Raw genomic sequence first — 27,966 nt, 5'->3', positions numbered from 1 at the left:
AATCCTCAGACTGTGACCGCTGGTTCTGGACACTCCCACCATTGGGAACATCCTCCCAATGGACAAAAGAGCTGAACTTAAGAGGTGAAAGTGGAGTTTGAGAAACGTTCATACCAGAGCCCAGTGAGGCCAATTGGCTCACAGTGTAACAGTCATCCAAGGAGAAATTCGATTGGATGACATCCGCAGCCAGGTTTCAGAGTGGAGTGTTTCTGACCACAGCTGACCTATTACTTTACAGGGACTGTATATTTATTGACAACAATATAGTATAAGACATATTTTGTGACCTGTATTATCCTTAAAATCCTCAATCATTTGGCAAGATAAGTGGCGATTGTATTATAGTCGAACTTTTCATGTTTAATAATTTTTTTTCTGATATTGAAAGTTAATTGGCAGTCCTTATGTGCATTTAGAACGGAACAATCTCATTAGTGACAGACAGCACGGTTTTGTAAGAGGGAGGTCGTGCCTTACAAATTTGGTGGAGTTTTTTGAGGAAGTGACAAAAACGGTTGATGAAGGAAGGGCCGTGGATGTCGTCTATATGGATTTCAGTAAGGCATTTGACAAAGTCCCACATGGCAGGTTGGTTAAGAAGGTTAAGGCTCATGGATACAAGGAGAAGTAGCTAGATGGGTGGAGAACTGGCTTGGCCATAGGAGACAGAGGGTAGTGGTCGAAGGGTCTTTTTCCGGCTGGAGGTCTGTGACCAGTGGTGTTTCGCAGGGCTCTGTACTGGGACCTCTGCCATTTGTGATATATATAAATGATTTGGAAGAAGGTGTAACTGGTGTAATCAGCAAGTTTGCGGATGACACGAAGATGGCTGGAATTGCGGATAGCGAAGAGCATTGTCGGGCAATACAGCAGGATATAGATAGGCTGGAAAATTGGGCGCAGAGGTGGCAGATGGAGTTTAATCCGGATAAATGCGAAGTGATGCATTTTGGAAGGAATAATGTAGGGAGGAGTTATACAATAAATGGCAGAGTCATCAGGAGTATAGAAACACAGAGGGACCTAGGTGTGCAAGTCCACAAATCCTTGAAGGTGGCAACACAGGTGGAGAAGGTGGTGAAGAAGGCATATGGTATGCTTGCCTTTATAGGACGGGGTATAGAGTATAAAAGCTGGAGTCTGATGATGCAGCTGTATAGAACGCTGGTTAGGCCACATTTGGAGTACTGCGTCCAGTTCTGGTCGCCGCACTACCAGAAGGACGTGGAGGCATTGGAGAGAGTGCAGAGAAGGTTTACCAGGATGTTGCCTGGTATGGAGGGTCTTAGCTATGAGGAGAGATTGGGTAGACTGGGGTTGTTCTCCTTGGAAAGACGGAGAATGAGGGGAGATCTAATAGAGGTATACAAGATTATGAAGGGTATAGATAGGGTGAACAGTGGGAAGCTTTTTCCCAGGTCGGAGGTGACGATCACGAGGGGTCACGGGCTCAAGGTGAGAGGGGCGAAGTATAACTCAGACATCAGAGGAACGTTTTTTACACAGAGGGTGGTGGGGGCCTGGAATGCGCTGCCAAGTAGGGTGGTGGAGGCAGGCACGCTGACATCGTTTAAGACTTACATGGATAGTCACATGAGCAGCCTGGGAATGGAGGGATACAAACGATTGGTCTAGTTGGACCAAGGAGCGGCACAGGCTTGGAGGGCCGAAGGGCCTGTTTCCTGTGCTGTACTGTTCTTTGTTCTTTTGTTCTTTGTTCTTTGTCCTGTCACTCTCTGTTCATCCACGTTTTCAAAAAAAAAAGTAGAAGTCATTGGGTGGAATTTTACGGCCGTGCTCGTCCCAAAACCGTAAAATCCCTGCCGAGGTCAACGGACCTTTCCATGTTCCGCCCCTCGCCCGCTCCGATTCCCGTAGTGGGTGGGATGGTAAAATTCCAGCCATGGTCTTTTGAGGCAGGTTTCCATTTTGGGACCTTCCTGACTCAACTGGGATCGTAACACCGCAGAACATTACAGTTTTCACTCTCACTGGAAAGACGGAGGTTGAGGGGGCGACCTGACACAAGTCTACAAGACTGAGGGGCATGGACAGAGTGGATAGTCAGAAGCTTTTTCCCAGGGTGGAAGAGTCAATGACTAGGGGGCACAGGTTTAAGGGGCGAGGGGCAAGGTTTAAAGGAGATGTACGAGGCATGTTTTTTTACACAGAGGGTGGTGGGTGCCCGGAACTCGCTGCCAGGAGAGGTAGTGGAGGCAGATGCGATAGTGAGTTTTAAGGGGCGTCTTGACAAATACATGAATAGGATGGGATTAGAAGGATACGGTCCCCGGATGGGTGGGGGGTTTTAGTTCAGTCGGGCAGCATAGTCGGTGCAGGCTTGGAGGGCCGAAGGGCCTGTTCCTCTGCTGTAATTTTCTTTGTTCTTTCTTTGTTGCTTTGGAATATTGTTTTGTCTGTATAGCGCGCAAGAAACAATACTTTTCACTGTATGTTAATACATGTGACAATAATAAATCAAACCAAATCAAAATCAAATAATATTGCCAGCACTGAGAGGTGTATGTGATCCATTTTGAATGGATTAAGATTCAGATGTCAGTTTATGCATCCTTCCTTCACTTGTCCTGATGCTAATTGTTTAATTGTTGTCCTACAAGCTGTTTGATAATTAGAAATTACTTGGCAGGGACATAACATAACCCAGTAAATGCTCAATTGGTCTGACTGTATGAGGCTACTAAAGGTTTAAAGTTTATTTATTAGTGTCACAAGTAGGCTTACATTAACACCGCAATTAAGTTACTGTGAAAATTCGCTAGTCCCCACACTCCTGTTCGGGTTACACTGAGGGAGAATTTAGCACGGCCAATGCACCCTAACCAGCACGTCTTTCAGACTGTGGGAGGAAAGTCCAAAGATTGCGTGTTAGGTTGATTGGCCATGCTAAATTGTCCCTTAGTGTAATGGGGATTAGCGGGGTAAATAGATGGAGTTATGAGGGTAGGGCCCGGGCGGGATTGTTGTCGGTGCAGGCTCGATGGGCCGAATGGTCTCCTTCTGCACTGTAGGGATTCTATGTTACTACTCTATGATTTTATGAAACCGGAGGAAACCCACGCAGACACGGGGAGAATGCGCGGACTCCACACAGACAGTGACCCCGAGCCGGGAATCGAACCCGGGTCCCTGGCGCTGTGAGGCAGCAGCGCTAACCCACTGGGCCACCATGCCAGGCAGTCTAAAGGTGAAAGACGGTACCCGTTGCTGCTTCATGTTGTTAAAACAAAATGGAAAAAAAAAACTTGTTCTTTTTGATTTTCAGATAACGAAAGATAACAAACAGAAGATGGGTTGCTTCAAGTTTTTGAAGATTATGATGTTCTGCTTCAATGGCGTCATCTTTGTAAGTGGCCTAATGATATCTCACTGCAAACACTTGGTGCAGATGACCACTGGGAATGTGTAGAATCATAGAGGGTAGTGATGCCCAGAACCATCTGAAATTTAGCATTACCGAGCGGAGATCCCAGAGGCTCCGGAAGGCAAGAGAGAAAATTATAGGCAAGACTCTTAGAAGTTTGAGTATTTATACGGTGTGGATAGAACATAATTCATTTAATCGGCACTGCAGGCTACTCTCTCGGTGCTTTATTCAACATAGTTTATTTTCAGTCCTGTTACAATTCAGTTTCTTCTTAATTATCTTTTGAATTTATCTTTGTTTACCTTACGTCCTACCCCATGGGTGGAATTTTCCCCCAAAAGAAAATGGTGCAAAAAAAGCGTCATAGTGGTGGGAATAGGGAATGTTCCGTGCTCCTCTCTCAGACGCACTCTGCAGCGCAATCGTCCCACACTCAGTCACTTATTTTGGAGCGCGGTCAGGTTGGGGAAGGAGGGGGATGGGGGGGTTTGATTCAGAGTGTCAATTCGCAAGGGCGCCCCGATCTCACGAGGCACCCTCCCTCTCCCGCGCACATCGGGAACCCCCCCCCCCCCCCTCCCCACCACTGGCAGAATGTTCCCCCACCCCCTCACCATCATCAGTGCCCTCCCCATGGGTCCCTCATCATGACAACCGACATGTCCCCTCACCCACCTTCCCATCGTGACCCCCGACACCAGTTCGCACCAGGAGAAAGGGACCAGGCCAATTCCAAACTGTATTTAGGCCGGCATGCTATTTTCCCGGATCGGCGCGATCCGTGCCAGACGCAGCGAGGTGGGAAAATCGCTCCCCGTATCTTTTTTTCAGCCCAAATCCATGTCACCAAATTGAACTGGAGACCTTGCTGGAGAGAAAATGCCATCTGCCTGTATTCATAGAATCCCTACAGTGCAGAAGGAGGCCATTCAGCCCATCTGGTGTGCAGCAACCAGAACCCCACCCAGGCCCTATTCCCGTACCTCATGTGTTGACCCTGCTAATCCTCCTGACACTAAGGGGCAATTTAGCATGGCCAATTCACCTAACCCACACATCTTTGAACCATGGGAGGAAGACACGGGGAAAATGTGCAAACTCCACACAGACAGTGACCCAAGCCGGGAATTGAACCCGGGTCCCTGGCGCTGTGAGGCAGCAGTGCTAACCACTGTGCCGCCATACCCCAATATTTGCTCTGGAGTCTCAGCTCACTTGTGAGGCCAGCTGCTGACCTCTCGGGGCGCCATTGTGCACCCCCCCCTCCCCCCCCCCCCATCGATCTCCCAGTACTGTATATGGGAGATCTGTAACTCCTCCCAACCCCCTCCCCCCCTCCCCCTCTAGAGGCGTCATTGTGCAGCCTTCCCCCTCCCCCACCGATCTCCCAGTATACTGGGTGAACTGTGTACACAGTATTCTGGGAGATCTGTCATCCTCACCCCTCCAAATGGACATCGCACCCACCGCCTCTCCTCCCAATCTTCGCCCCAGTCGATTGCCTCCCTCGATCGCTGCCCCCACCAATCACCCCCCCCCCCCCCCCCCCCTCCCCCCCCGGCCTAGTTAGCATCTGTGGAGAGAGAACAGTCTTCGTCAGAACTCTGACGAAGGGTCATCCAGACTCGAAACGTTGGCTCTATGCTTCCCTCCACAGGTGCTGTCAAACCTGCTGAGATTTTCCAGCATTTTCTGTTTTTTTGAGTGCTCTCTATGTGTCCCTCATCCTAAATCATTGTACAAGCAGATATAGATTGTGTACAATGCACAGATTGCCTTATTGCAGCATGTTTAATGTGTACTCAAATGTTCAGTCAGAATCTAGATTGGACAACGTAATCGGCGCAGGCTTGGAGGGCCAAAGGGCCTGTTCCTGTGCTGTACTGTTCTTTGTCCTTCATTCGGAAGTTGTATTTACCATTGATTGATCTGAAACTAAGATCCTTCAATGCACCGACTCTTTCCAAGTCAATGCACCGACAAGGATGTCACCTTGTTTTTTTGTATTTCTAGCTTGCAGGTGGCGCCATACTGGGAGTTGGAATCTGGGTGAAAGTGGACGCTGGATCCTTCCTTGATATCCTGATGAAAGCAGCGCCACAGCTGAAGCAGATAGTGAACATAGGGTATCTCTGCATCGCTTTGGGAGGCTTCTTATTGCTGATTGGTTTTCTCGGGTGTTTTGGAGCAGTGAAGGAGAACAAGTTCATGTTGATGATCGTGAGTAAAAGAAACTTCAGTTACATCTCAGGGTTCTGCCACAAGGAGAAAAGTTAATCGGACTGTTTAATTGCTTCGCTGGTTACCATAAGACATAGGAGCAGAATTAGGCCACTCGGCCCACCGAGTCTGCTCCGCCATTCAATCATGGCTGATATTTTTCTCATCCCCATTCTCCTGCCTTTTCCCCATAACCCCTGATCCCCTTATTAATCAAGAACCTACCTATCTCTGTCTTAAAGACACTCAATGACCCGGCCTCCACAGCCTTCTGCGGCAAAGAGTTCCACAGATTCACCACTCTCTGGCTGAAGAAATTCCTCCTCATCTCTGTTTTAAAGGATCGTCCCTTTAGTCTGAGGTGGTGCCCTCTGGTTCTAGTTTTTCCTACTAGTGGAAACATCCTCTCCACGTCCACTCTATCCAGACCTCGCAGTATCCTGTAAGTTTCAATAAGATTCCTCATCCTTCTAAACTCCAACGAGTACAGACCCAGAGTCCTCAACCGTTGCTCATACGACAAGCTCTTCATTCCAGAGATCATGAAGTAGATCATGACCCACAAGACGGAAGTAGGCAAAAATTGCGCAGATTGTCTTATTGAAGCATATTTAATATATTTTATATATTGTTTAATATGTATTTAAACAGAAGTTATATTTACCATTGATTGATCTGGAACTAAGATCCTTCAGTGTATTGTCTGAGCCCTACAGATCAGTACCATCTCAGGCTCAGCGTTACTGGAAGAAGACACACATCAAAGCTTTTCATTTGTACTCATCAGGAATGTTGCAAGAATACCAAGTTGTAAAGGGAGCAACAATTTATACTTTCTTTGACAAGGTCCCACATGGGATAAAGAAGGTAAATGCACATGTGATACAGGGTAACCTGATAAAGTGGATTCAAAATTGGTTCACTTGTAGGATGAGATGGAGATGCCGGCGTTGCACTGGGGTAAACACAGTAAGAAGTCTCACAACACCAGGTTAAAGTCCCAACAGGTTTATTTGGTAGCATGAGCTTTCGGAGCGCTGCCCCTTCATCAGGTGAGTCTTCACTCACCTGAGGAAGGAACGACACTTCGAAAGCTTGTGCTACCAAATAAACCTGTTGGACTTTAACCTGGTGAGACTTCTTATTCAGTTGTAGGAGACAGAGGAGTAGCCTGGAAGCCAGTGTCCAATGGTGTACCACAGGGACCTGTGTTGGGCCCCCTATTATTCGTCATTTATATAAATGACATCGATGACTATGTGGGGGGTGTAGGATTAGTAAGTTTATGGATGACACAAAGATTGGCCGGGTGGTTTAAAGTGAGGCAGAGTGTCTTGGGCCACAAGAAGATATAGACGAATGGTCAAATGGGCAGATAAGTGGCAGATGGAATTTAACCCTGAAAATTGCGAGGTGATAAACTTTGGAAGGAGTAATTTGACAAGGAATACTCAATGACACTAGGTAGTTCTGTGGAACAAAGGGACCTTGGCGTGTTTGTCCACAGATCTCTGAAGGCAGAAGGGCATGTTAGTAGAGTGGTGAAAAAGGCATAGGGGACACTTGCCTTTATCAATCGGGGGTATAGATTACAAAAGCAGGGAAGTCATGTTGGGGTTGTATAGAACTTTGGTGAGGCCACAACTAAAGTACTGGTCGCCACATTACAAGAAGGATATCCTGGAGATTCACCAGGATGCTGCCTGGGATGGAACATTTAAGTTATGAAGAGAGATTGGGTAGGTTTGAGTTGTTTTCGTTGGACCAGAGAAGACTGAGGGGCGACCTGATCGAGGTGTACAAGATTATGAGGGGCATGGACAGAGCGGATAGGGAGCTTAGTTCCCCTTAGTTGAAGGGTCAGTCACGAGGGGACAGGTTCAAGGTGAGGGGGCAGGAAGTTTAGGGGGGCTTTGAGGAAAAACCTTTTTACCCAGAGGACAGTGAGGGTCTGGAATGCGCTGCCTGGGAGGGTGGTGGAGGCGGGATGCCTCACATCCTTTAAAAAGTACCTGGATGAGCACTTGGCACATCATAACATTCAAGGCTATGGGCCAAGTGGTGGCAGATGAGATTAGGTGGGAGTTCAGGTGTGTCAGTGCAGACTTGATGGGCCGAAGGGCCTCTTCTGCACTGTATGAATCTATCATTCTATACAGGGAACAACAATTTATCCCGCACGAGAGCAGAATGCTGATCATTAGTTAGTGGACTTCCCATTTACTAACGGGAGTGAGTGGTGACCACTCTGTTCCCATGCGGCATAAATTATTACTCCCTTTACGATTGGTATTCTTGCGAATTGTCCTGAGTGCAAAACAAAAAGCCTAACAACATGTCTTTTTCAGAAGTAATCAAGTACTGTACCACCAAATGACTATCAATGTTCCATGATGAGTGAACTTTTTCTCATAGAATCATAGAATCTGTACAATGCAGAAGGAGACCATTCGACCTACCGAGACTGCACCGACCACAATCTCATCCAGGCCCTATTCCTGTAACTCCACCTATTTACCCTGCTAATCCCCCTGACCCTCGGGTCAATTTAGCACGGCCAATACACCTAACCAGCACGTCTTTCAGACTGCGGGAGGAAACTGGAGCACCCGGAGGAAACCCACGCAGACGCGAGGAGTACGTGCAAACTTCACACAGGGAGAGACCCGAGGCCAGAATTGAACCCGGGTCCCTGGCGCTGTGAGGCAGCAGTGCTAACCACTGTGCCACCGTGCCGCCCTATCCTGAACGAGGTCGGTGCAGACTTGATGGGCCGAATGGTCTCCTTCTGCACTGTAGGGATTCTATGATTCCAATTGTACTTAAGGCTCCCATGGTTAAAAAGGTGAAGGCTAACTAGAGTCCCTGACCACTGGGTCGTGACCCTTGCAGATGTCAGCAAAAGAAAGATTAAGCTTGGCTGTGACACTTCCTGCAATCAGATAGCTTTTTAACCTCCATCTTGTTTCATCAGAAGGAACTCTTCAAATGCAAACAATAAAAATCGAACAAAGCTTACCCCAACTTATAAATCAAAGACAGGGTTTAATAAAGAAACTTCATTACTCCAAACTTGAGGCCTCGCCCTGGGCCAATCCAAGCTCCCCACAATTCCCAACAGGTTCTTATTTATAGTGAGTCAGCTGACCATCACATCATTCTGTAATTGGTTTACTGGTCAGCTGACCCTTAACAACTTGTTACCATTGGTCACATTACGTCCAATACAAAGTTGTCACCAGTTACATTCTAACACACCTTATTAGCTCAATGATGAAAAACGTAAGCTAATGAGATTCGGCAGCACTTCTGAACTAAGCCTCGCCAACTCCTGCAGGAGAAAAAGAGGGGAATAAATTGGAAGAAGAAAAATCATGAGGGGACATGATTCATTTTGTGTAGGGCAAGGGGGGAGGATTAATTGGATGTGATTACCTTCAGTCTGAGTCTTCTAACACAAAGCATGACTGTAAACAGTTCAAATTTTATAAATTGGGGAAATTGTGTCACAGCTTGGTATGGCTCCTGCTTTGCCCAAGACCGCAAGGAACTACAAAAGGTCGTGAATGCAGCCCAATCCATCACGCAAACCAGCCTCCCATCCATTGACTCGGTCTACACTTCCCACCGCCTCAGCAAAGCAACCAGCATAATTAAGGACCCCACGCACCCCGGACATTCTCTCTTCCACCTTCTTCCGTCGGGAAAAAGATACAAAAGTCTGAGATCACGGACCAACCCACTCAAGAACAGCTTCTTCCCTGCTGCTGTCAGACTTTTGAATGGAGCTACCTTGCATTAAGTTGATCTTTCTCTACACCCTAGCTATGACTGTAACACTACATTCTGCACCCTCTCCTTTCCTTCTCTATGAATTGGGCAGAGTTGACATGGATTTATCAAAGGGAATTATGATTGGCAAACTTGGCTGGAGTTTTTTTTGAGGATCTCACTTGTGGCATCCATAAAGGAGAACCAATCCACTTTCTCCCCGTGTCTGCGTGGGTTTCCTCCGGGTGCTCCGGTTTCCTCCCACACTCCAAAGATGCATGGGTTAGGTGGATTGGCCGTGCTAAATTGCCCCTTAGTGTCAGGGGGATTAGCTAAATGTGTGGTAAATGTTACGGGATAGGGCCGGGGTGGGATTGTGGTCAGTACAGACTCGATGGGCCGAATGGCCTCCTTCAGCACTGCAGGGATTCTATGATTCTATGAACGGATGTGGTGTTTTTGGATTTTCAGAAGGACTTTGATAAGGTCCCACACAGGAGGTTAGTAAATAAATTTAGAGCACATGGGGGAAATGTACCGGAAATATACGGGGCGGCACGGTGGCACAGTGGTTAGCACTGCTGCCTCACAGCTCCAGGGACCCGGGTTCGATTCCCGGCTTGGGTCATTGGCTGTGTGGAGTTTGCACATTCTCCTCGTGTCTGCGTGAGTTTCCTCCGGGTGCTCCAGTTTCCTCCCACGCTCCAAAGATGTGCAGGTTAGGTGGATTGGCTATGCTAAATTGCCCCTTAGTGTCCCGAGATGCATAGGGTAGAGGGATTAACGGGATAAATATGAGATTATGAGGATAGAGCCTAGGTAGGATTGTTGTCGGTGCACTGTAGGGTTTCTACGTTTCTATGATCTGCGGTATGGATTGAGAATTGATTAACAGATAGAAACGGATGATTCTCAGGATGGCAGGTTGTTATTAGCGGGATATAGCAAGGATCAGTGCTAAGTTTATGGCTGTTCACGATCCATATAAATTATTTAGATATTGAGATGATTTGGAATATATATTGATGACACCAAACTTGGTGGGAATGTACGTTGTGAGGAGGATGCAAGGGGGACATAGGCAGGCTAAGAGAATGAGCTAGAACACTGCAGATGAAATATAGGGCGGAATTTCCCACGCAACCCGTCGCGTCGTTCACGGTGGCGAAGAAGGCCCGCCATTGGCCAGTGGCAGAATCTTCTGGTTCCGGCGTTGCCAACGGGAGTTTCCTGTTGAATGTACCCCTCGTCACCAGGAAGCCCATGGTGGGGGGTGGGGGGGGGGGCACCGTTGCCACAACCGGAAGATCCCGCCGACATGATTGGACAGAAAGTTCCGGCCATAATGTGAATAAGTGTGAAGTTATTCACTATGGTAGAAAAATCAGAAAGGTAGAATATTTCTTAAATAAGGAGAGATCGGGAAGTGCAGTTGGCCAAAGAGACCTGGGTGCTCTTGTTCATGAGTCACTGAAAGATAGTGTGCCATCTGTGTGGAGTTTGCAGGTTCTCCCAGTGTATGCGTGGTTTTCCTCTGAGTGCTCCGGTTTCCTCTCTGTAATAAGTCTTTGGAGGCAGAAGCCCCTTCACCAAAATCCCTTTATTTACAAACTCTAACAGCAGAGTGCTATCAGTCAGCAGTCTACCTTCGGGAGCGCCAGAGGAACTGACACTCCCGGTTTGGTACAAGACAAAGACTCCCTGATTGGCCCGTCAATTGGATCCTCAGTCAGGGAGTTCATACTCCAATAGACCAACCTTAATGGCCTGATTGAAGTCATTACACTCGCACACTCCAAAGATGTGCAAGTTAAGTGGACTGGCCATGCTCAATTGCCCCTTAGTGTCCAAGGTGTGTAGGTTAGGGGAAAATTCGTGTGGTAAAAGCAAATTGCTGCGGATGCTGGAATCTGAAACCAAAAGGGAAAATGCTGGAAAATCTCAGCAGGGTCTGGCAGTATCTGTAAGGAGAGAAAAGAGCTGACGTTTCGAGTCCAGATGACCCTCATTCTCCGTCTTTCCAGGGAGAACAACCCCAGTTTACCCAATCTCTCCTCATAGCTAAGACCCTCCATACCAGGCAACATCCTGGTAAACCTTCTCTGCACTCTCTCTAACGCCTCCACATCCTTCTGGTAGTGCGGCGACCAGAACTGGACCCTTCCTTCATCAACCGTTTTTGTCACTTCCTCAAAAAACTCCACCAAATTTGTAAGGCACAACCTCCCTCTTACAAGACCATGCTGTCTGTCACTAATGAGATTGTTCCTCCTTCTGCGCTGTAGGGATTCTATGTCCTTTAGGGAAGGGACATCCTTACCCTGGTCTGGCCTATAAGTGACTCCAGACCCACAGCAATGTGGTTGACTCTTGGGCCCGAAATGGCCAAGTGAGCTACTCAGTTGAGGGACAATTAGGGGTGGGCAACAAATGCTGGCTTAGCCGGTGACGCCCACACCCCACGAATGAATTTTTTAAAAAATTTCATTATTGAACTTTGGACCAGCCTTGGGGAGATTATGGCCGGGTCGGTTGTCAAGTTCCCTTGGGTTTCTCTGTGCGCATGGAGGGTTAACGTAACGGCCCACTGAATTGCCTACTGCTCTCATCTGTTGTTATCTTCCCAAATATACAAACAAAAATGTTTTTAAAGTACCTTGATTTCCCAAGGTACCAGTAAATTAAGAGGCTGAAGTGTTGATTTTTGCTATTTCTCTTTCCAGTTTTTCATCATAATATTGCTGATCTTCATAGCCCAGGTTGCCGGTGCTGTGGTTATCCTTGCATTTTCTGGTTTGGTGAGTATCTCGGCAATAAAATTCTTCAGTGATATTGGAAGGATAAACATTTAGGAGAGACACGTGTAGATTGCACATGAGGCAACAAGAAATATCGCTCAGGAGCTGAAGGCAGCATTCAGCTGAGCATGTCGGTCAGATCATAGAGTCATCGAAATATATCGCACAGAAAGAGGCCATTTTCCCCGTCGTAAAGCCTGATCCCACTTCCCAACTCTTGGCCCATCGCCCTGAACGTCACAGCATTTCAGTTGCAAATTTGTCATAACTTTTGTTTCAGGGAAAAACAACAAGTTTATTTACAGCAAAGACTATACAGAGGCTCGCAGCCGAGAAGGTTCTGGAATCAAAATCCCTGCTTATCAGGGTGCTTCCAGATTTGTTCCCCATGTCATAAGAACATAAGAACATAAGAAATAGGAGCAGGAGTAGGCCATCTAGCCCCTCGAGCCTGCCCCGCCATTCAATAAGATCATGGCTGATCTGACGTGGATCAGTACCACTTACCCGCCTGATCCCCATAACCCTTAATTCCCTTACCGATCAGGAATCCATCCATCCGCGCTTTAAACATATTCAGCGAGGTAGCCTCCACCACCTCAGTGGGCAGAGAATTCCAGAGATTCACCACCCTCTGGGAGAAGAAGTTCCTCCTCAACTCTGTCTTAAACCGACCCCCCTCTGTCTTAAACCGACCCCCCTTACTCATGTGACCCTTACTCTGCCGATTGATCCTTCAAGGGACAATCACCACAAGATTCAAGTGTTTTCTTTATAACGTGGTCATGGTTTCTGTTTGCCTTTCAAGCTGTGAGTTCCAGGCCCCCACCAGTATCTAGAAAATAAATTCACAAACTTCCCTCTAATTCTTCTACCAATTACTTGAAATCTTTTCCCCCTGGTTATCGACCTCTCTACTAAGAAAATAGGCCCTTTCCGTCCAATGAAAGCTCCTCATAATTTTATACACCTCAATTAAACCTCACCTCACGGGGAGGCGATGGCCCAGTGGTATTATTGCCCGCATTTGGCCCATATCCCTCTATACCCATCCTACACATGTAACTGTCTAAACTGCTTTTTAAAAGACAAAATTGTACCCGCCTCTACTACTATCTCTGGCAGTTTGTTCCAGACATTTACCACCCTCTGTGTGAAAAAATTGCCCCTCTGGACCATTTTGTATCTCTCCCCTCTCACCTTAAACCTATGCCCTCTAGTTTTAGACTCCCCTAGCTTTGGGAAAAGATATTGACTATCTAACTGATCTGTGCCCCTCATTATTTTATAGACCTCTATAAGATCACCCCTCAGCCTCCTACGCTCCAGGGAAAAGAGTCCCAGTCCACCCAGCCTCTCCTTATAACTCAAACCATCAAGTCCCACTAGCATCCTAGTAAATCTCTTCTGCACTCTTTCTAGTTTAATAATATCCTTTCTATAATAGGGTGACCAGAACTGTACACAGTACAGTCAGAGACTAGATCCTGCAGAAAAACATGTTTTTGGAAGAGCAGAGAGTGAAGAAGAAAATAATAAATATTGCCAGCACCACAGATATTCAATATTAAATTTATACATACTAGAAGTAATGCAGAATGTGTGTTAGAAATTCAAGTTATTTCTCAGTTTTAATTTATATCTTCAGCGAAAACAATTTTCTGGAATAGTGTATCTTTTTTTCCTGATTTGATATGAGTAATTAGAATTTGCGGACCCATTAAAGTACATTCCTTGAGCTGGTGCAAACAAGACAAGGACAAGACTAATTCCAGTTAATTGTGCTACATTTTAGTGTCTGTCATCATCACGTTGCTGTACAAAATATCGACGGATCAACCTGAGGTCATCCAACACCCCCCCCCCCCCCCACCTGCCCCCAACCTCTTCCAATCTCGGTAACCTCCTCCAGCACCACAACCTTCTCTGATATCTCTGCTCCTCTAATCCCTGGTGTCTTGTAAATTCTCAATTACAATTACAAAAATATTGGTAGCCATGCCTTCAGTTACCCAAGGCTCCAAGTTCTGGAATTCCCTCCCTACACCTCTCTCTCTGTTTCCTCCTTAAGACACTCCTTTAAAAACTACCTCTTTGACCAAGCTTTTGATCATCTGACATAAAATATCTCATAGGAACATTGGAATTAGGAGCAGAAGTGGGCAAATCCAGCCCTTCGAGCCTGCTCCGCCATTCAATCAGATCATGACTGATCTCTCCCTGCTCTCAAATCCACCTCCCCACCTGTTCCCCATCTCCCCTTATCCCTCTTTTTATTAGAAATATGTCCATCTCCCTCTTGAAACCATTTAATGATTCAGACTCCACCGCGCTATAGGGCAACGAGTTCCACAAATTCACCACCCTCTGCGAGAAGTAGTTCCTCCTCATCTCAGTTTTAAATCTACCGCCTCTCAACCTATACATAGAACATAGAAAAGCTACAGCACAAACAGGCCCTTCGGCCCACAAGTTGCGCCGAACATGTCCCTACCTACTAGGCTTACCTATAACCCTCTATCGTACTAACTTCCATGAACTTATCCAAAAGGGACATAGATAGGATGCAAGACTGGGCGGAGAAGTGGCAGATGGACTTCAACCCAGATAAATGCGTGGTGGTCCATTTTGGCAGGTCGAATGGGATGAACGAGTACAATATAAAGGGAAAGACTCTTAGTACGGTAGAGGATCAGAAGGACCTTGGGGTCCGGGTCCATCGGACTCTAAAATCGGCCCCGCAAGTGGAAGAGGTGGTTAAGAAGGCGTATGGTGTGCTGGCCTTTATCAATCGAGGGATTGAGTTTAGGAGTCCAGGGAGAATGTGCAGCTATATAAGACCCTCGTCAGACCCCACTTGGAGTACTGTGCTCAGTTCTGGTCGCCTCATTACAGGAAGGATGTGGAAAAGATTGAAAGAGTGCAGAGGAGATTTACAAGGATGTTGCCTGGATTGAGTGGCATGCCTTATGAGGATAGGCTGAGGGAGTTCGTCCTTTTCTCCTTGGAGAGACGTAGGATGAGAGGAGACCTAATAGAGGTATATAAGATGTTGAGAGGCATAGTTGGGGCGGCACGGTAGCACAGTGGTTAGCACTGCTGCTTCACAGCTCCAGGGTCCCGGGTTCGATTCCCGGCTCGGGTCATTGTCTGTGTGGAGTTTGCACATTCTCCTCGTGTCTGCGTGGGTTTCCTCCAGGTGCTCCGGTTTCCTCCCACAGTCCAAAGATGTGCGGGTTAGGTTGATTGGCCAGGTTAAAAATTGCCCCTTAGAGTCCTGAGATGTGTAGGTTAGAGGGATTAGCAAGTAAATAAGTGGGGGTAGGGCCTGGGTGGGATTGTGGTTGGTGCAGACTCGATGGGCCGAATGGCCTCCTTCCGCACTGTAGGGTTTCTATGATTTCTATGAGATCGAGTGGACTCTCAGAGGCTTTTTCCCAGGGTGGAAATGGCTGCTACGAGAGGACACAGGTTTAAGGTGCTGGGGGGTAGGTACAGGGGAGATGTTAGGGATAAGTCTTTCATACAGAGGGTGGTGGGCGAGTGGAATCGGCTGCCGTCAGTGGTGGTGGAGGCGAACTCAATAGGGTCTTTTAACAGACTCCTGGTTGAGTACATGGGACTTAATAGGATGGAGGGTTATAGGTAGGTCTAGAAGGTAGGGATGTGTTCGGCACAACTTGTGGGGCCGAAGGGCCTGTTTTGTGCTGTAATTTTCTATGTTTCTATGTCTCTTAAAAGTTCCTATATCTGTGACCTCTTGTTCTAGATTGCCCCACAAGGGGGAAACATTTAGTCTACATTTACTTTATCAATCCCTTTTAAAATTTTATATACCTCGATCAGATCCCCTCTCAAACTTCTAAACTCCAGCAAGTACAAGCCCAAACTGTTTAATCTCTCCTCAAACGTCAACCCCTTTATCCCCGGAATCAATCTTGTGACCCTCCTCTGAACTGCCTCCAATGTTACCACATCCTTCCTCAAATAAGGAGACCAAAACTGGACACAATACTCCAGATGTGGTCTCACCAACACCCTGTACAATTGCAACAACACTTCTCTACTTTTATACTCCAATCCTTTTGCAATAAATGTCAAATATCTCTCTATGTGACTTAATGTCAGACTTTGTTTTGCCATAAAGACCTGGCCTCAATGTAGGTCAGCACACACAAGGCTGATAGCGAGCGGGACAGGACTTAGAATCACAGAAACTAGAAGCAGGAGGAGGCCAGTCGGCCCTTCGAGCCTGCTCTGCCATTCATTATGATCATGGCTGATCATCGAATTCAATATCCTGATCCCCCCCTTCCTCCCATATCCCTTGATCCCTTTAGCCCCAAGAGCTATATCTAATTTCTTCTTGAAATCACACAACGTTTTGGCCTCAACTACTTTCTGTGGGAGTGAATTCCACACATTCACCACTCTCTGGGTGAAGAGATTTTTCCTCACCTCAGTTCTAAAAGGTTTATCCCTTATCCTCAAACTATGACCCCTAGTTCTGGACTCCCCCAATCTACCCTGTCTAGCCCTGTTAGAATTTTATAAGTTTCTATGAGATCCCCTCTCACTCTTCTAAACTCCTAACCGACTTAGTCTCTCCTCTTATCACTCAATGTCAGTTGAAGCACAAGCAGCAGAATTTTGGATCACCTCAGGTTTAATTTGGTAAGATATCTTTGATGACAATTCAGACAACTTGACTTTCAAGTTTGCTGATGACACCACCGTTGTGGGTCGGATCTCAAACAATGACGAGACACAGTACAGGAAAGAGATAAAGAATCTGGTGAACTGGTGCGGCAACAATAATAGAAGGAGATAGTCATCGACTTCAGGAAGCGTAGTGGAGAACATGCCCCTGTCTACATCAACAGGGATGAAGTTGAAGTGGTCGAGAACTTCAAGTTTTTAGGTGTTCAGATCACCAACAACCTTGGTCCCTCCATGCCAACACTATAGTTAAGAAAGCCCACCAATGCCTCTACTTTCTCAGGAGGCTAAGGAAATTTGGCATGTCAGCTACGACTCTCACCAACGTTTACAGATGCACCATAGAAAGCATTCTTTCCGGTTGCTTGATATGGCTCCTGCTCTGCCCAAGACCGCAAGAAACTACAAAGGGTCGTGAATGAAACCCAATCCATCACGCAAACCAGCCTCCCATCCATTGACACTGCCTACACTTCCCGCTGCCTCGGAAAAGCAGCCAGCATAATCAAGGACCCCACGCACCCCGGGCATTCTCTCTTCCACCTTCTTACATTGGGAAAAGGATACAAAAGTCTGAAGACACGTACCAAAAACAGCTTCTTCCCTGCTGCCGTCAGACTTTTGAATGGACCTACCTCGCACTAAGTTGATCTTTCTCTACACCCTAGCTACATTCTGCACTCTCTCCTTTCCTTCTCTATGAACGGTATGCCTTATCTGTATAGCGCGCAAGAAACAATACTTTTCACTGTATCCCAGTACATGTGACAATAATAAATCAAATCAATTCAAATCAATCACAGACTGATATAGAGCACAAAGCGCTGGGATTTTTTTGTCCGTTAGATATTAAAGGTGTTACATAAATGTAAGCTGTGGTTTAGTTTCTACAAAAATAAGTACAATCAGTGTCAATAACGCAGATGCAAAAGTCGATGTTGCAGTTTGAATAGTCCACACCAATTAAAGGAATATGCTCCAACGAATATCTGTAGTTAAATCTAGCCTCTCTAATCATCCTAATGAAAATAGCTTAAATCGCCTATTTTTTAATACCTTAGAAGTTATAACGTTGTGTGTGGAAATTTCAAAATTATTTCTTAAACAAATCTTTTTGCTTTTGTTTTGCAGGCTGAGATTTTTATTAGTTACATTAAAGTCTGGGCAGTAAAATCAATCAAAAACGATTATGGCCAGATACCGGACATTACTACACTATGGAATACGCTCATGAAAGAGGTAAACACTGTATAATATATAAATGTTTCAAATTCATAAACGTGGAATCTAATATAGAGTTAAGACTCAGACTGAATTTTTGTCGTTAAAAGTTTATTTTGGTGAGGGCGCCTTTTGAGAACTAATCTGTTCATTGTCCTGTCTTGAATCACAAGATGCGGAGATGCCGGCGTTGGACTGGGGTGGGGCACAGTGAGAAGTCTCACAACACCAGGTTGAAGTCCAACAGGTTTATTTGGAATCACGAGCTTTCGGAGCGCCGCTCCTTCACCAGGTGAGTGGAGAGGTAGACAGGTGTCTTTGCCGTGTTTGTGAACCCACCTCTCCACTCACCTGATGAAGGAGCAGTGCTCCCGAAAGCTCGTGATTCCAAATCAACCTGTTGGACTTTAACCTGGGTGTTGTGAGACTTCTTATTGAATCACAAGTGCATCAAACAGGAGTAAAATGTAGAAGGTTCAGTTACATCATAAGGAGCAAGAGTCATTCCAAGTGAGTTGCTGGTGCAGTAGTCAACAGGGACAAGGTGCACCTGGTCAGGGAAAAGGATGGGAGTGGTGTAAAATCAGTGAAGTGTCCAACCCGGGGCACACACACAGAAAATAAATTGAACTTGATTTTGAACTTTGGATAAGCAGGGGATCACCCAACACATGTTGCCAATACGTTGCGTGTGCAGTGCCCACTCCACTCACTGTAACCTCAAAAATTGCACCGGGAATCATGCAACTAGCAAAGGACGTCAATTTCCACATTGATCCTCGACCCCCATGTGAACCAGGCAGGCACCTCGATTGTCCTACTCCAGGAAATATGGAAAGTCATCCTCGCATGGGGTTAGGGCAATAAGTGACACATTTCTAAATTCGCGTTAAAAACTGGAGTAAATCCCGCTGGCATTTTCAGTGGGATTTTCAAAATGAGTCTCCCGCCCTCTGTGCGCTGCAGAGTGCCTCTGCGCGAATCACGCTGGAAATCTGTGGGCGGGGCTTATTCCCACCCGAGAGGCCGGCGGCATAGAGCTGAGTGTGCCACTGTGCATGCGCCAATCTGTCAGCGCCGAGCAGATCAATCGCGCTGGCCAGCCCCACAACCCCCTGGATTACTGACCCCCCCCCCCCAACTGCCCGATTGCTGGCCCCCTGACCCAGCCCCGAAGTCCCCCTGCTCCCCCCTACTGCCAGCCCTGATCTCCCCGAACCCCACCTCCCTCCACCAGGCAGTCCCGCTAGAGCAACACAATGGGCTGGGAGAATCGCCCCCTTGGACTTGAGACTCTTAACAGACAAAGTTTTTTTTAAGCCCATCACTATTTCTTTTAAAGTTTATTTATTCGTCACAAGTAGGCTTACATTAACACTGCAATGAAGTTACTGTGAAAATCCCCTAGTCGCCACACTCCGGCGCCTGTTCGGGTACACTGAGGGAGAATTTAGCACGGCCAATGCATCTAACCAGCACATCTTTGGACTGTGGGAGGAAACCGGAGCACCCGGAGGAAACCCACGCAGACACAGGGAGAACGTGCAGACTCCACACAGACAGTGACCCAAGCTGGGAATCGAATCCGTGTCCCTGGCTCTGTGAGGCAGCAGTGCTAACCACTGTGCCACCGTTTGCAGTAAGGAAGTGGAACCTCTGGGAAGCTACATCTCTGTGGTTTTGAAACAATCATTGAATCGCTACCGTGCAGAAGGAGGCCATTCGGCCCATCGAGTCTGCACCAACCACAATCCCACCCAGTCCATAACCCCTTATCCCCATGCATTTACCCTGCTAGTCCCCCTGACACTATGGGGTAACTTAGCACGGCCAATGCACCTAAACTGCACACCTTTGGACTGTGGGAGGAAACCGGAACACCCGGAGGAAACCCACGCAGACACGGGGGGAGAACGTGCAAACTCCACACAGACAGTGACCCAAAGCCGGGAATCGAACCCGGGTCCTAGGCGCTGTGAGGCAGCAGTGCTAACCACTGTGCCACCGTGCCGCCCCAAAGGCATGGCATGCTGAATGTACAACTGTAATTAACACCCAGGACGTCCAGATGACAATAGAGAGAAATCAGAGATGCTACATAATTTGCTAAATTTAAAGTCGCAGAAACCTATTCTAATTTTTCCTCAGTGTTTTGGGTCTCTTTCGCAACGTTGGATATTAGAAAAGAGAAACCATAATCATCTTTTAATCGATCTCTTTTCTTTCTTTTTCAGTTCAAGTGTTGTGGGTTCACTGACTATAAAGATTTCACAAACTCTACTTATTACTTGCCATCATCAAAGTATCCTCAAGAATGCTGCCGCGGTTCATATTCTTGCACAGACTTTGGTATTGACCATGATTTACCGGTAATGTATGCTTTAATAAACACTTTTACATCAACATCTCACTTTGTTTGTATGTTATACCTGTATATAATCAGCTACAGCCTCATAAAGACGCGGCTAATATGCAGTGGCACTATAATTGCTAAATCTCCCAACTATCAGCATCCTGGGGGTTACCATTGACCAGAACTGAACTGGACTAGCCATATGAATACTGTGGCTACAAGTAGAGGCTAGGAACCCTGCGGAAAGTAACACAACTCCTGACTCGCCAAAGTCAATCCATCATCTACAAGCCAGGGGGAGTTATTCATAGAATCCTACAGTGCTATCCCCATAGCCCCATGCATTTACCCTAGCTAGTCCCCCTGACACTAAGGAGCAATTTAGCCTGGCCAATCCACCTAACCCGCTCACCTTTGGAGCATGGGAGGAAACCGGAGCACCCGGAGGAAACCCACGCAGACATGGGGAGAATGTGTAAACTCCACACAGACAGTGACTCAAGCCGGGAATCGAACCCGGGTCCCTGGTGCTGTGAGGCAGCAGTGCTAACCCACTGTGCTGCCCCATGGATTAGTGCTGTTCTCATTGGTCTAACAATCCTGATACCCAGGCTTTGAATTCCGCCGTGGCAGATGTCGTAGATGCCACACACTGCTGTATTGTTGACAAACCAGCCTCCCATCCACCGACTCTGTCTACACTTCCCGCCGCCTCGGGAAAAGCAGCCAGCATAATTAAGGACCCCACGCACCCCGGATGTACTCTCTTCCACCTTCCTCTGTCGGGAATAAGATACAAAAGTCTGAGGTCACGTACCAACCGACTCAAGAACAGCTTCTTCCCTGCTGCCGTCAGACTTTTGAATGGAGCTGCCTCATTGATCTTTCTCTTAGCTATGACTGTAACACTACATTCTGCACTCTCTCCTTCTCTATGAACGGTTTGCTTTGTCTGTATAGCGCGCAAGAAACAATACTTTTCACTGTGTCCCAATACATGTGACAATAATAAATCAAATCAAATCAGATGGAAAAAATTGGATTCCACAAAAATCTGGAATTCGTCTCATGGTAACCATTGTCGATTGCCGTAAAAAACAATCTGATTCATCTTTGGGGAAGGAAATCGACGATCGTGCCTGGCCTACATGTGACTCAAGATCCACAGCATTGTGGTTGACTCTTAGAAGCCCTCGGAAAGCAAGGCACTCCGTTCAAGGGCAATTGGGGATGGACAATAACGCAGGCCATAAAATAATTTTAAAATGTCAGGAGTGTGATGGAATACTCTCCACTTCCCTGGATGAGTGCAGCTTCAACAACACTGAAAAAGCTCGACACCATCCAGGACTGGCAGTCCATCAACAAACATTCACTCCCTCCACCACCAATCCACAGTAGCAGCAGTGTGTGTACCATCTACAAGATTCACTGGAGCAAACTCAACAATAACCCTTACACAACATCTTCCAAATCCACGACCGCTAACATCTAGAAAGACAAGGGCAGTCAAATCGCCACACTCCGGTGCCTGTTCGGGTGCACTGAGGGAGAATTTAGCACGGCCAATGCGCCTAAACCTCTTTTGGACTGTGGGAGGAAACCGGAGCACCCGGAGGAAACCCATGCAGATACGGGGAGAACGTGCAGACTCCACCCAGACTGTGACCCAAGCCGGGTCCCTGTGAGGCAGCTGTGCTAACCACCGTGCCACCCAAGCAAGTCTTGTTCTGGGCCGACCGAAAGGGGCAACTCCAGAGCTGGTTCCGACGAGCTCTGAGTTGCTGCTATCTTGATGGGCCCGATGCTTCTACGAACACTACTGCTTAACGCCAATTATCAAAGTGATCCCAGTTTTTCAAATTTACCTGCGCGAGCTGTAAGCCCAGGCATTCAGTGTCCTCGCAAGACTTCTGTGCTCATACTTGTAAGGGAGGGGGAGAAAGGCAAAAACATGGTGAGAAAATAAAGTTTGAATATTCTTTTCTGAATTGTTTTCAGGGTTGTTACAACTCACTGCTCAGCTTCCTGCAGCGCCACACCCAGATTCTCGGCATCGTAGCTTTGGCCATTTGTGTCCTGGAGGTAATGTATCACATCGAATACACAGAAACAGTCTGTTAAGCCTAACTCTTCAATATCAGTGTTTATGCTCTACTCAAACCTCTCATTTGTCATAGAATCATAGAAACCCGACAGAAGGAGGCCATTCAGCCCATCGAGTCTGCAACGACAACAATCCCACCCAGGCCCTAACCCCACATATTTACCCCGGTAATCCCTCTAACATACACACCCTGGGACACTAAGGGGCACTTTAGCATGGCCAATCAACCTAACCTGCACAGTACGAAAGTCAGCTTGCAGGGAACATAAAGACTGACACTAAGAGTTTCCCTAGATACATGAAGAGAGAGGTTGGTGAAGACAAATGTAGCTCCCCTACAGATAGAAACGGGGGAATGTATAATAGGGGACAACAAAATGGCTGAGCAGCTGAATACATACTTGGGTTCTGTCTTCACAAAAGAGGACACAAATCAGATGCCAGAAATGTTGGAGAATGCAAGATTTAGTGAGAGGGAAGAACCTGAGGGAGATCAATGTTAGTAGGGAAATGGTTCCCGAGAAAATTGAAGGCGGATAAATCCCCAGGGCCTGATAATCTACATCCCAGAGTACTGAAGGAAGTGGATGCATTGGTGGTCATCTTCCAGGATTCTATAGACTAGAGAACAGTCCCTGCAGATTGGACCGTAGCTAATCATAGAATCCCCACAGAAGGAGGCCATGCGGCCCATTGAGTCTGCACCGACCACAATCCCATTCCACCTATCCCCTTAACCCCACATATTTACCCTGCTAATGCCCTGATACTCGGGTCAATTTAGCATGGCTAATCAACCTATCCCGCACATCTTTGGATTGTGAGAGAGGAAACCGGAGCACCCGGAGGAAACCCATGCAGACACGGGGAGAAGGTGCAGACTCCGCACAGACAGTGACCTGAGGCCAGGATTGAACTTGGGTCCCTGGCGCAGTGAGGCAGCAGTGCTAACCACTGTGCCATGTAATGTCACTCCAATATTCAAAAAGGGAGGTAGAGAGAAAACAGGGAATTCCAGGCCACGAAGCTTAATATCAGTAGTGGAGAAAATTCTCAAATCCGTTATCAAGGACTTCATAGCGGAGCATTTAGAAAGCATTGGCAGGATCAGATAGAGTCAGCATGGATTTATGAAGGGGAAATCATGCTTGACAAATCTGTTGGAATTCTTTGAAGATGTAACTAGTAGAGTTGACAAGGGGGAGCCAGTCGATGTAGTATACTTGGACTTTCAGAAAGCGTTTGACAAAGTCCCGCATAAGAGATCATCGTGCAAGATTAAAGCGCATGGGATTGGGGGAAGTGTATTGAGATGGATAGAAAACTGGTTGGCAGAGAGGAAACAAAGAGTAGGAATTAATGGGTGCTTTTCAAATTGGCAGGCAGTAACTAGTGGGGTGCCACAGGGATCGGTGCTGGGGCCCCAGCTATTCACAATATATATTAATGATTTGGATGAGGGAACAAAATGTAACATCTCAAAGTTTGCAGATGATACCAAGTTGGGTGAGAGGGTGAACTGTGACGAGGATGCAGAGATCCTTCAGAATGACCTGGACAGGTTGGGTGAGTGGGCTAATCAATGGCAGACGCAGTATAATTTGGATAAATGTGAGGTTATTCACTTTGGAAGCAAAAACAAGGCGGCAGATTACTACCTGAATGGCTGTAAATTGGGAGAGGGGAGTGTGCAGCGGTCGCTGAAGGTAAGCATGCAGGTGCAGCAGGCAGTAAAGAAGGCAAATGGTATGTTGGCCTTCATTGCGAGAGGATTCAAGTACAGGAGCAGGGATGTGTTGTTGCAATTATGTAGGGCCTTGGTGAGGCCACACCTAGAATATTGTATGCGGTTTTGGTCTCCTTTTCTGAGGAAGGATGTTCTTGCTCTCGAGGGAGTGCAGCGAAGGTTTACCAGGTTGATCCCAGGGATGGCGAGACTGATGTATGAGGAGAGATTGACTAGGTTAGGATTGTTTTCACTGGAGTTCAGACGAATGAGGGGGGATCTCGTAGAGACTTATAAAATTCTAACAGGACTAGACAAGGTAGATGCAGGGAGGATGTTCCCGATGGTGGGGAGTCCAGAACCAGGGGTCAGAGTCTGAGGATTCAGGGTACTTCACTTAGGAGACATTCCTTCACCCAAAGAGTGGTGAGCCTGTGGAATTCATTACCACAGGAAGTAGTTGATGCCAAAACATTGAATGTATTCAAGAGGCGGCTGGATATAGCACTTGGGGTGAATGGGATCAAAGGTTATGGGGAGAAAGCAGGATTAGGCTATTGAGTTGGACGATCAGCCATGACCGTGATGAATGGTGGAGCAGGCTCGAAGGGCCGAATGGCCTCCTCCTGCTCCTATCTTCTATGTTTCTATCCTTGGATTCTGGGAGGAAACCGGAGCACCCGGAGGAAACTCACGTAGACACGGGGGGAGAACGTGCAGACTCCGCACAGACAGTGACCCAAGCTGGGAATCGAACCCTGGTCCCTGGAGCCGTGACGCAGCAGTGCTAACCATTGGCCATGCAAAATTGCCCCTTAGTGCCCGGGATGCGTATCAGCGGGGTAAATATGTGGGGTTACGGAGATAAAGCCTGGGTGGGATTGTTGTTGGTGCAGACTCAATGGGCCGAATGGCCTCCTACACTGTAGGGTTTCAATGATTCTATGGAGAATGAGATTGGACGACTTCTGAGATTTATTTTGACTCAAGTTTTGCATAGGTTTTAAATTTTTGAATCTGTGAAATTATCTTGAACTGTTTAAATATCCAAATTAATACCATATAATTATGTGTCTTAGATACACATTAATGCTCAATGGTTTATGGAAAAATAACATTGTTCACGTCAGATCAATGTAACTAAAAAAAAACTTAAGTTTTTCAATAATATGACCGATATTCTTCACTGGGGTTCCTCTTGGAATTGAGAAATATTGAAGATTTAACGTGAGTTTTTTCTCCTTGGTATTTTCCTCTTCCCCATTAGTGAAACATGTACTGTTATAATTTAAATAAATGTGTACTGCGGCAAGTAACTCACCTCCTGACTCCCCAAAGCCTGTCCACCATCTACAAGGCACAAGTCAGGAGTGTGATGGAATACTCCCCACTTGCCTGGTTGGCTGCAGCTCCAACAACACTCAAGAAGCTCGACACCATCCAGGATAAAGCAGCCCCGCTTGATTGGCACCCCATCCACAAACATCCACTCCCTCCACCACCGACGCTCAGTAGCAGCAGTGTGTACCGTCTACAAGATGCACTGCAGCAATTCACCAAAGATCCTTAGACAGCACCTTCCAAACCCACGACCATCTTCCATCGAGAAGGACAAGGACAGCAGATACATGGGAACACCAAGTCTCTTCCCTCCAGGCCGCCCTCCACCCTCCAGGGCAGCACAGCGGCACAGTAGTTAGCACTGCAGCCTCACAGCGCCAGGGACCCAGGTTCAATTCACTGGCTTGGGTCACTGTCTGTGCGGAGTCTGTACATTCTCCCCATGTCTGCATAGGTTTCCTCCGGGTGCTCCGGTTTCCTCCCACAGTCCGAAAGACGTGCTGGTTAGGTGCATTGGCCATGCTAAATTCTCCCACAATGTACCCGAACAGGCGCCGGAGTGTGGCGACTGGGGGATTTTCCCAGTAATTTCATTGCAGTGTTAATGTAAGCCTACTCGTGACACTGATAAATAAACTTTAAGCCACTCGCCATCCTGACTTGGAAATATATCGGTCGTTCCTTCGCAGTCGCTGGGTCAAAATCCTGGAACTCCCTCCCTAACGGGATTGTGGGTCAACCCACAGCACGTGGACTGCAGCGATTCAAGAAGGCAGCTCACCACCACCTTCTCAAGGGGCAACAGGGGATGGGCAATAAATACTGGCCTAGCCAGCAACGCCCATGTCCCACGAATGAATAAAAACAAAATGTTGTTCTAGAAACTCAAATAACTACCTCCGCATGCTAATCCAGACACAAGGCGTTCACAAGGTGTTTGCAGATGACACCAAGATTGGTGGCATAGTGGACAGTGAAGAAAGTTATCTCCGATTGCAATGGGATCTTGATCAATTGGGCCAGTGGGATGACGAATGGCAGATGGAATTTAATTTAGACTAATGCGAGGTGATGCATTTTGGTAGATTGAATCAGGGCAGGACTTACTCAGTTAATGGTAGGGTGTTGGGGAGAGTTACAGAACAAAGAGATCTAGGGGTACATGTTCATAGCTTTTTGAAAGTGGGGTCACAGGTGGACAGAGTGGTGAAGAAGGCATTCGGCATGCTTGGTTTCATTGGTCAGAACATTGAATACAGGAGTTGGGATGTCTTGTTGAAGTTGTACAAGACATTGGTAAGGCCACACTTGGAATACTGTGTGCAGTTCTGGTCACCCTATTATAGAAAGGATATTATTAAACTAGAAAGAGTGCAGAAAAGATTTATTAGGATGCGACCATGACTTGATGGTTTGAGTTATAAGGAGCGGCTGGATAGACTGGGACTTTTATCTCTGGAGCGTAGGAGGCTGAGGGTGACCTTACAGAGGTCTATAAAATAATGAGGGGCATAGATAAAGTAGATAGTCAATATCTTTTCCCAAAGATAGGGGAGTCTAAAACTAGAGGGCATAGGTTTAAGGGGAGAGGGGAGAGATACAAAAGTGTCCAGAGGAGCAATTTTTTCACTCAGAGGGTGGTGAGTGTCTGGGACAAGCTGCTGGAGGTAGTAGTAGAGGCGGGTACAATTCTGTCTTTTAAAAAGCATTTAGACAGTTACATGGGTACGATGGGTATAGAGGGATGTGTGCCAAACGCGGGCAATTGGGATTAGCTTAGGGGTTTAAAAAAAAGGGCGGCATGGACAAGTTGGGCCGAAGGGCCTGTTTCCATGCTGTAAACCTCTATGACATGTCCCACAGATGACTAAAATACTGACTGTTCTGTTCTTTTCGATTTTACAGGTCGGAGCGATGGCAGCATCCATGATACTGTACTGTCAAATCAAAAAACGGGAACAGACTGTATGAATGCGGAGCAGGAATGATATCCTCGCTGTACCCATTTTGTTTCACAACTTCATGTTTCTTTGAATTGCATTTGTTTATTATTAGGCAAAGTTCGTTCCGAATAAACTAGAAAGCTTCGCACTACCTGTCTTATCAATATGCATCATGTGCTCCGGGTGTCAGTGGAACAGGAATGAGATCTTCTCCCAGCAATGATCCCCACTTTGACCAGGTTTGCCCAACTACTGGGTTATGGAGTGGATAGCCTCGTGGTCTCAGTGCACTGTCTAGAATTATGTAAACTATTACAGTGTAGTGGCTTTTGATACTGTGGTTTGCCAATGGGGAAAGCCAGACTTGGAAGCCCAT

General features: G+C 46.8%; 1 protein-coding gene across 1 annotated transcript in view; it reads left to right on the top strand.

Moving 5' to 3' along the window:
- Window positions 1-27,629, top strand: part of LOC144507789 (tetraspanin-1-like) — a 48,319-nt gene extending 20,690 nt beyond the window's left edge. The window contains exons 2-8 of the mRNA XM_078235085.1: window positions 3,290-3,370; window positions 5,405-5,611; window positions 12,106-12,180; window positions 18,031-18,138; window positions 20,355-20,489; window positions 22,475-22,558; window positions 27,553-27,629. Of these exons, the coding sequence (XP_078091211.1) occupies window positions 3,314-3,370; window positions 5,405-5,611; window positions 12,106-12,180; window positions 18,031-18,138; window positions 20,355-20,489; window positions 22,475-22,558; window positions 27,553-27,618 (732 nt within the window). The 5' untranslated portion in view covers window positions 3,290-3,313 and the 3' untranslated portion in view covers window positions 27,619-27,629. The remainder of the gene's footprint in view (window positions 1-3,289; window positions 3,371-5,404; window positions 5,612-12,105; window positions 12,181-18,030; window positions 18,139-20,354; window positions 20,490-22,474; window positions 22,559-27,552) is intronic.
- Window positions 27,630-27,966: the final 337 nt, after the last annotated feature.

The sequence above is a fragment of the Mustelus asterias genome, chromosome 19, assembly GCF_964213995.1.
Source record: "Mustelus asterias chromosome 19, sMusAst1.hap1.1, whole genome shotgun sequence".
Lineage (NCBI taxonomy): Eukaryota > Metazoa > Chordata > Chondrichthyes > Carcharhiniformes > Triakidae > Mustelus > Mustelus asterias.
This window is presented reverse-complemented; position numbering and strand designations above follow the sequence as displayed.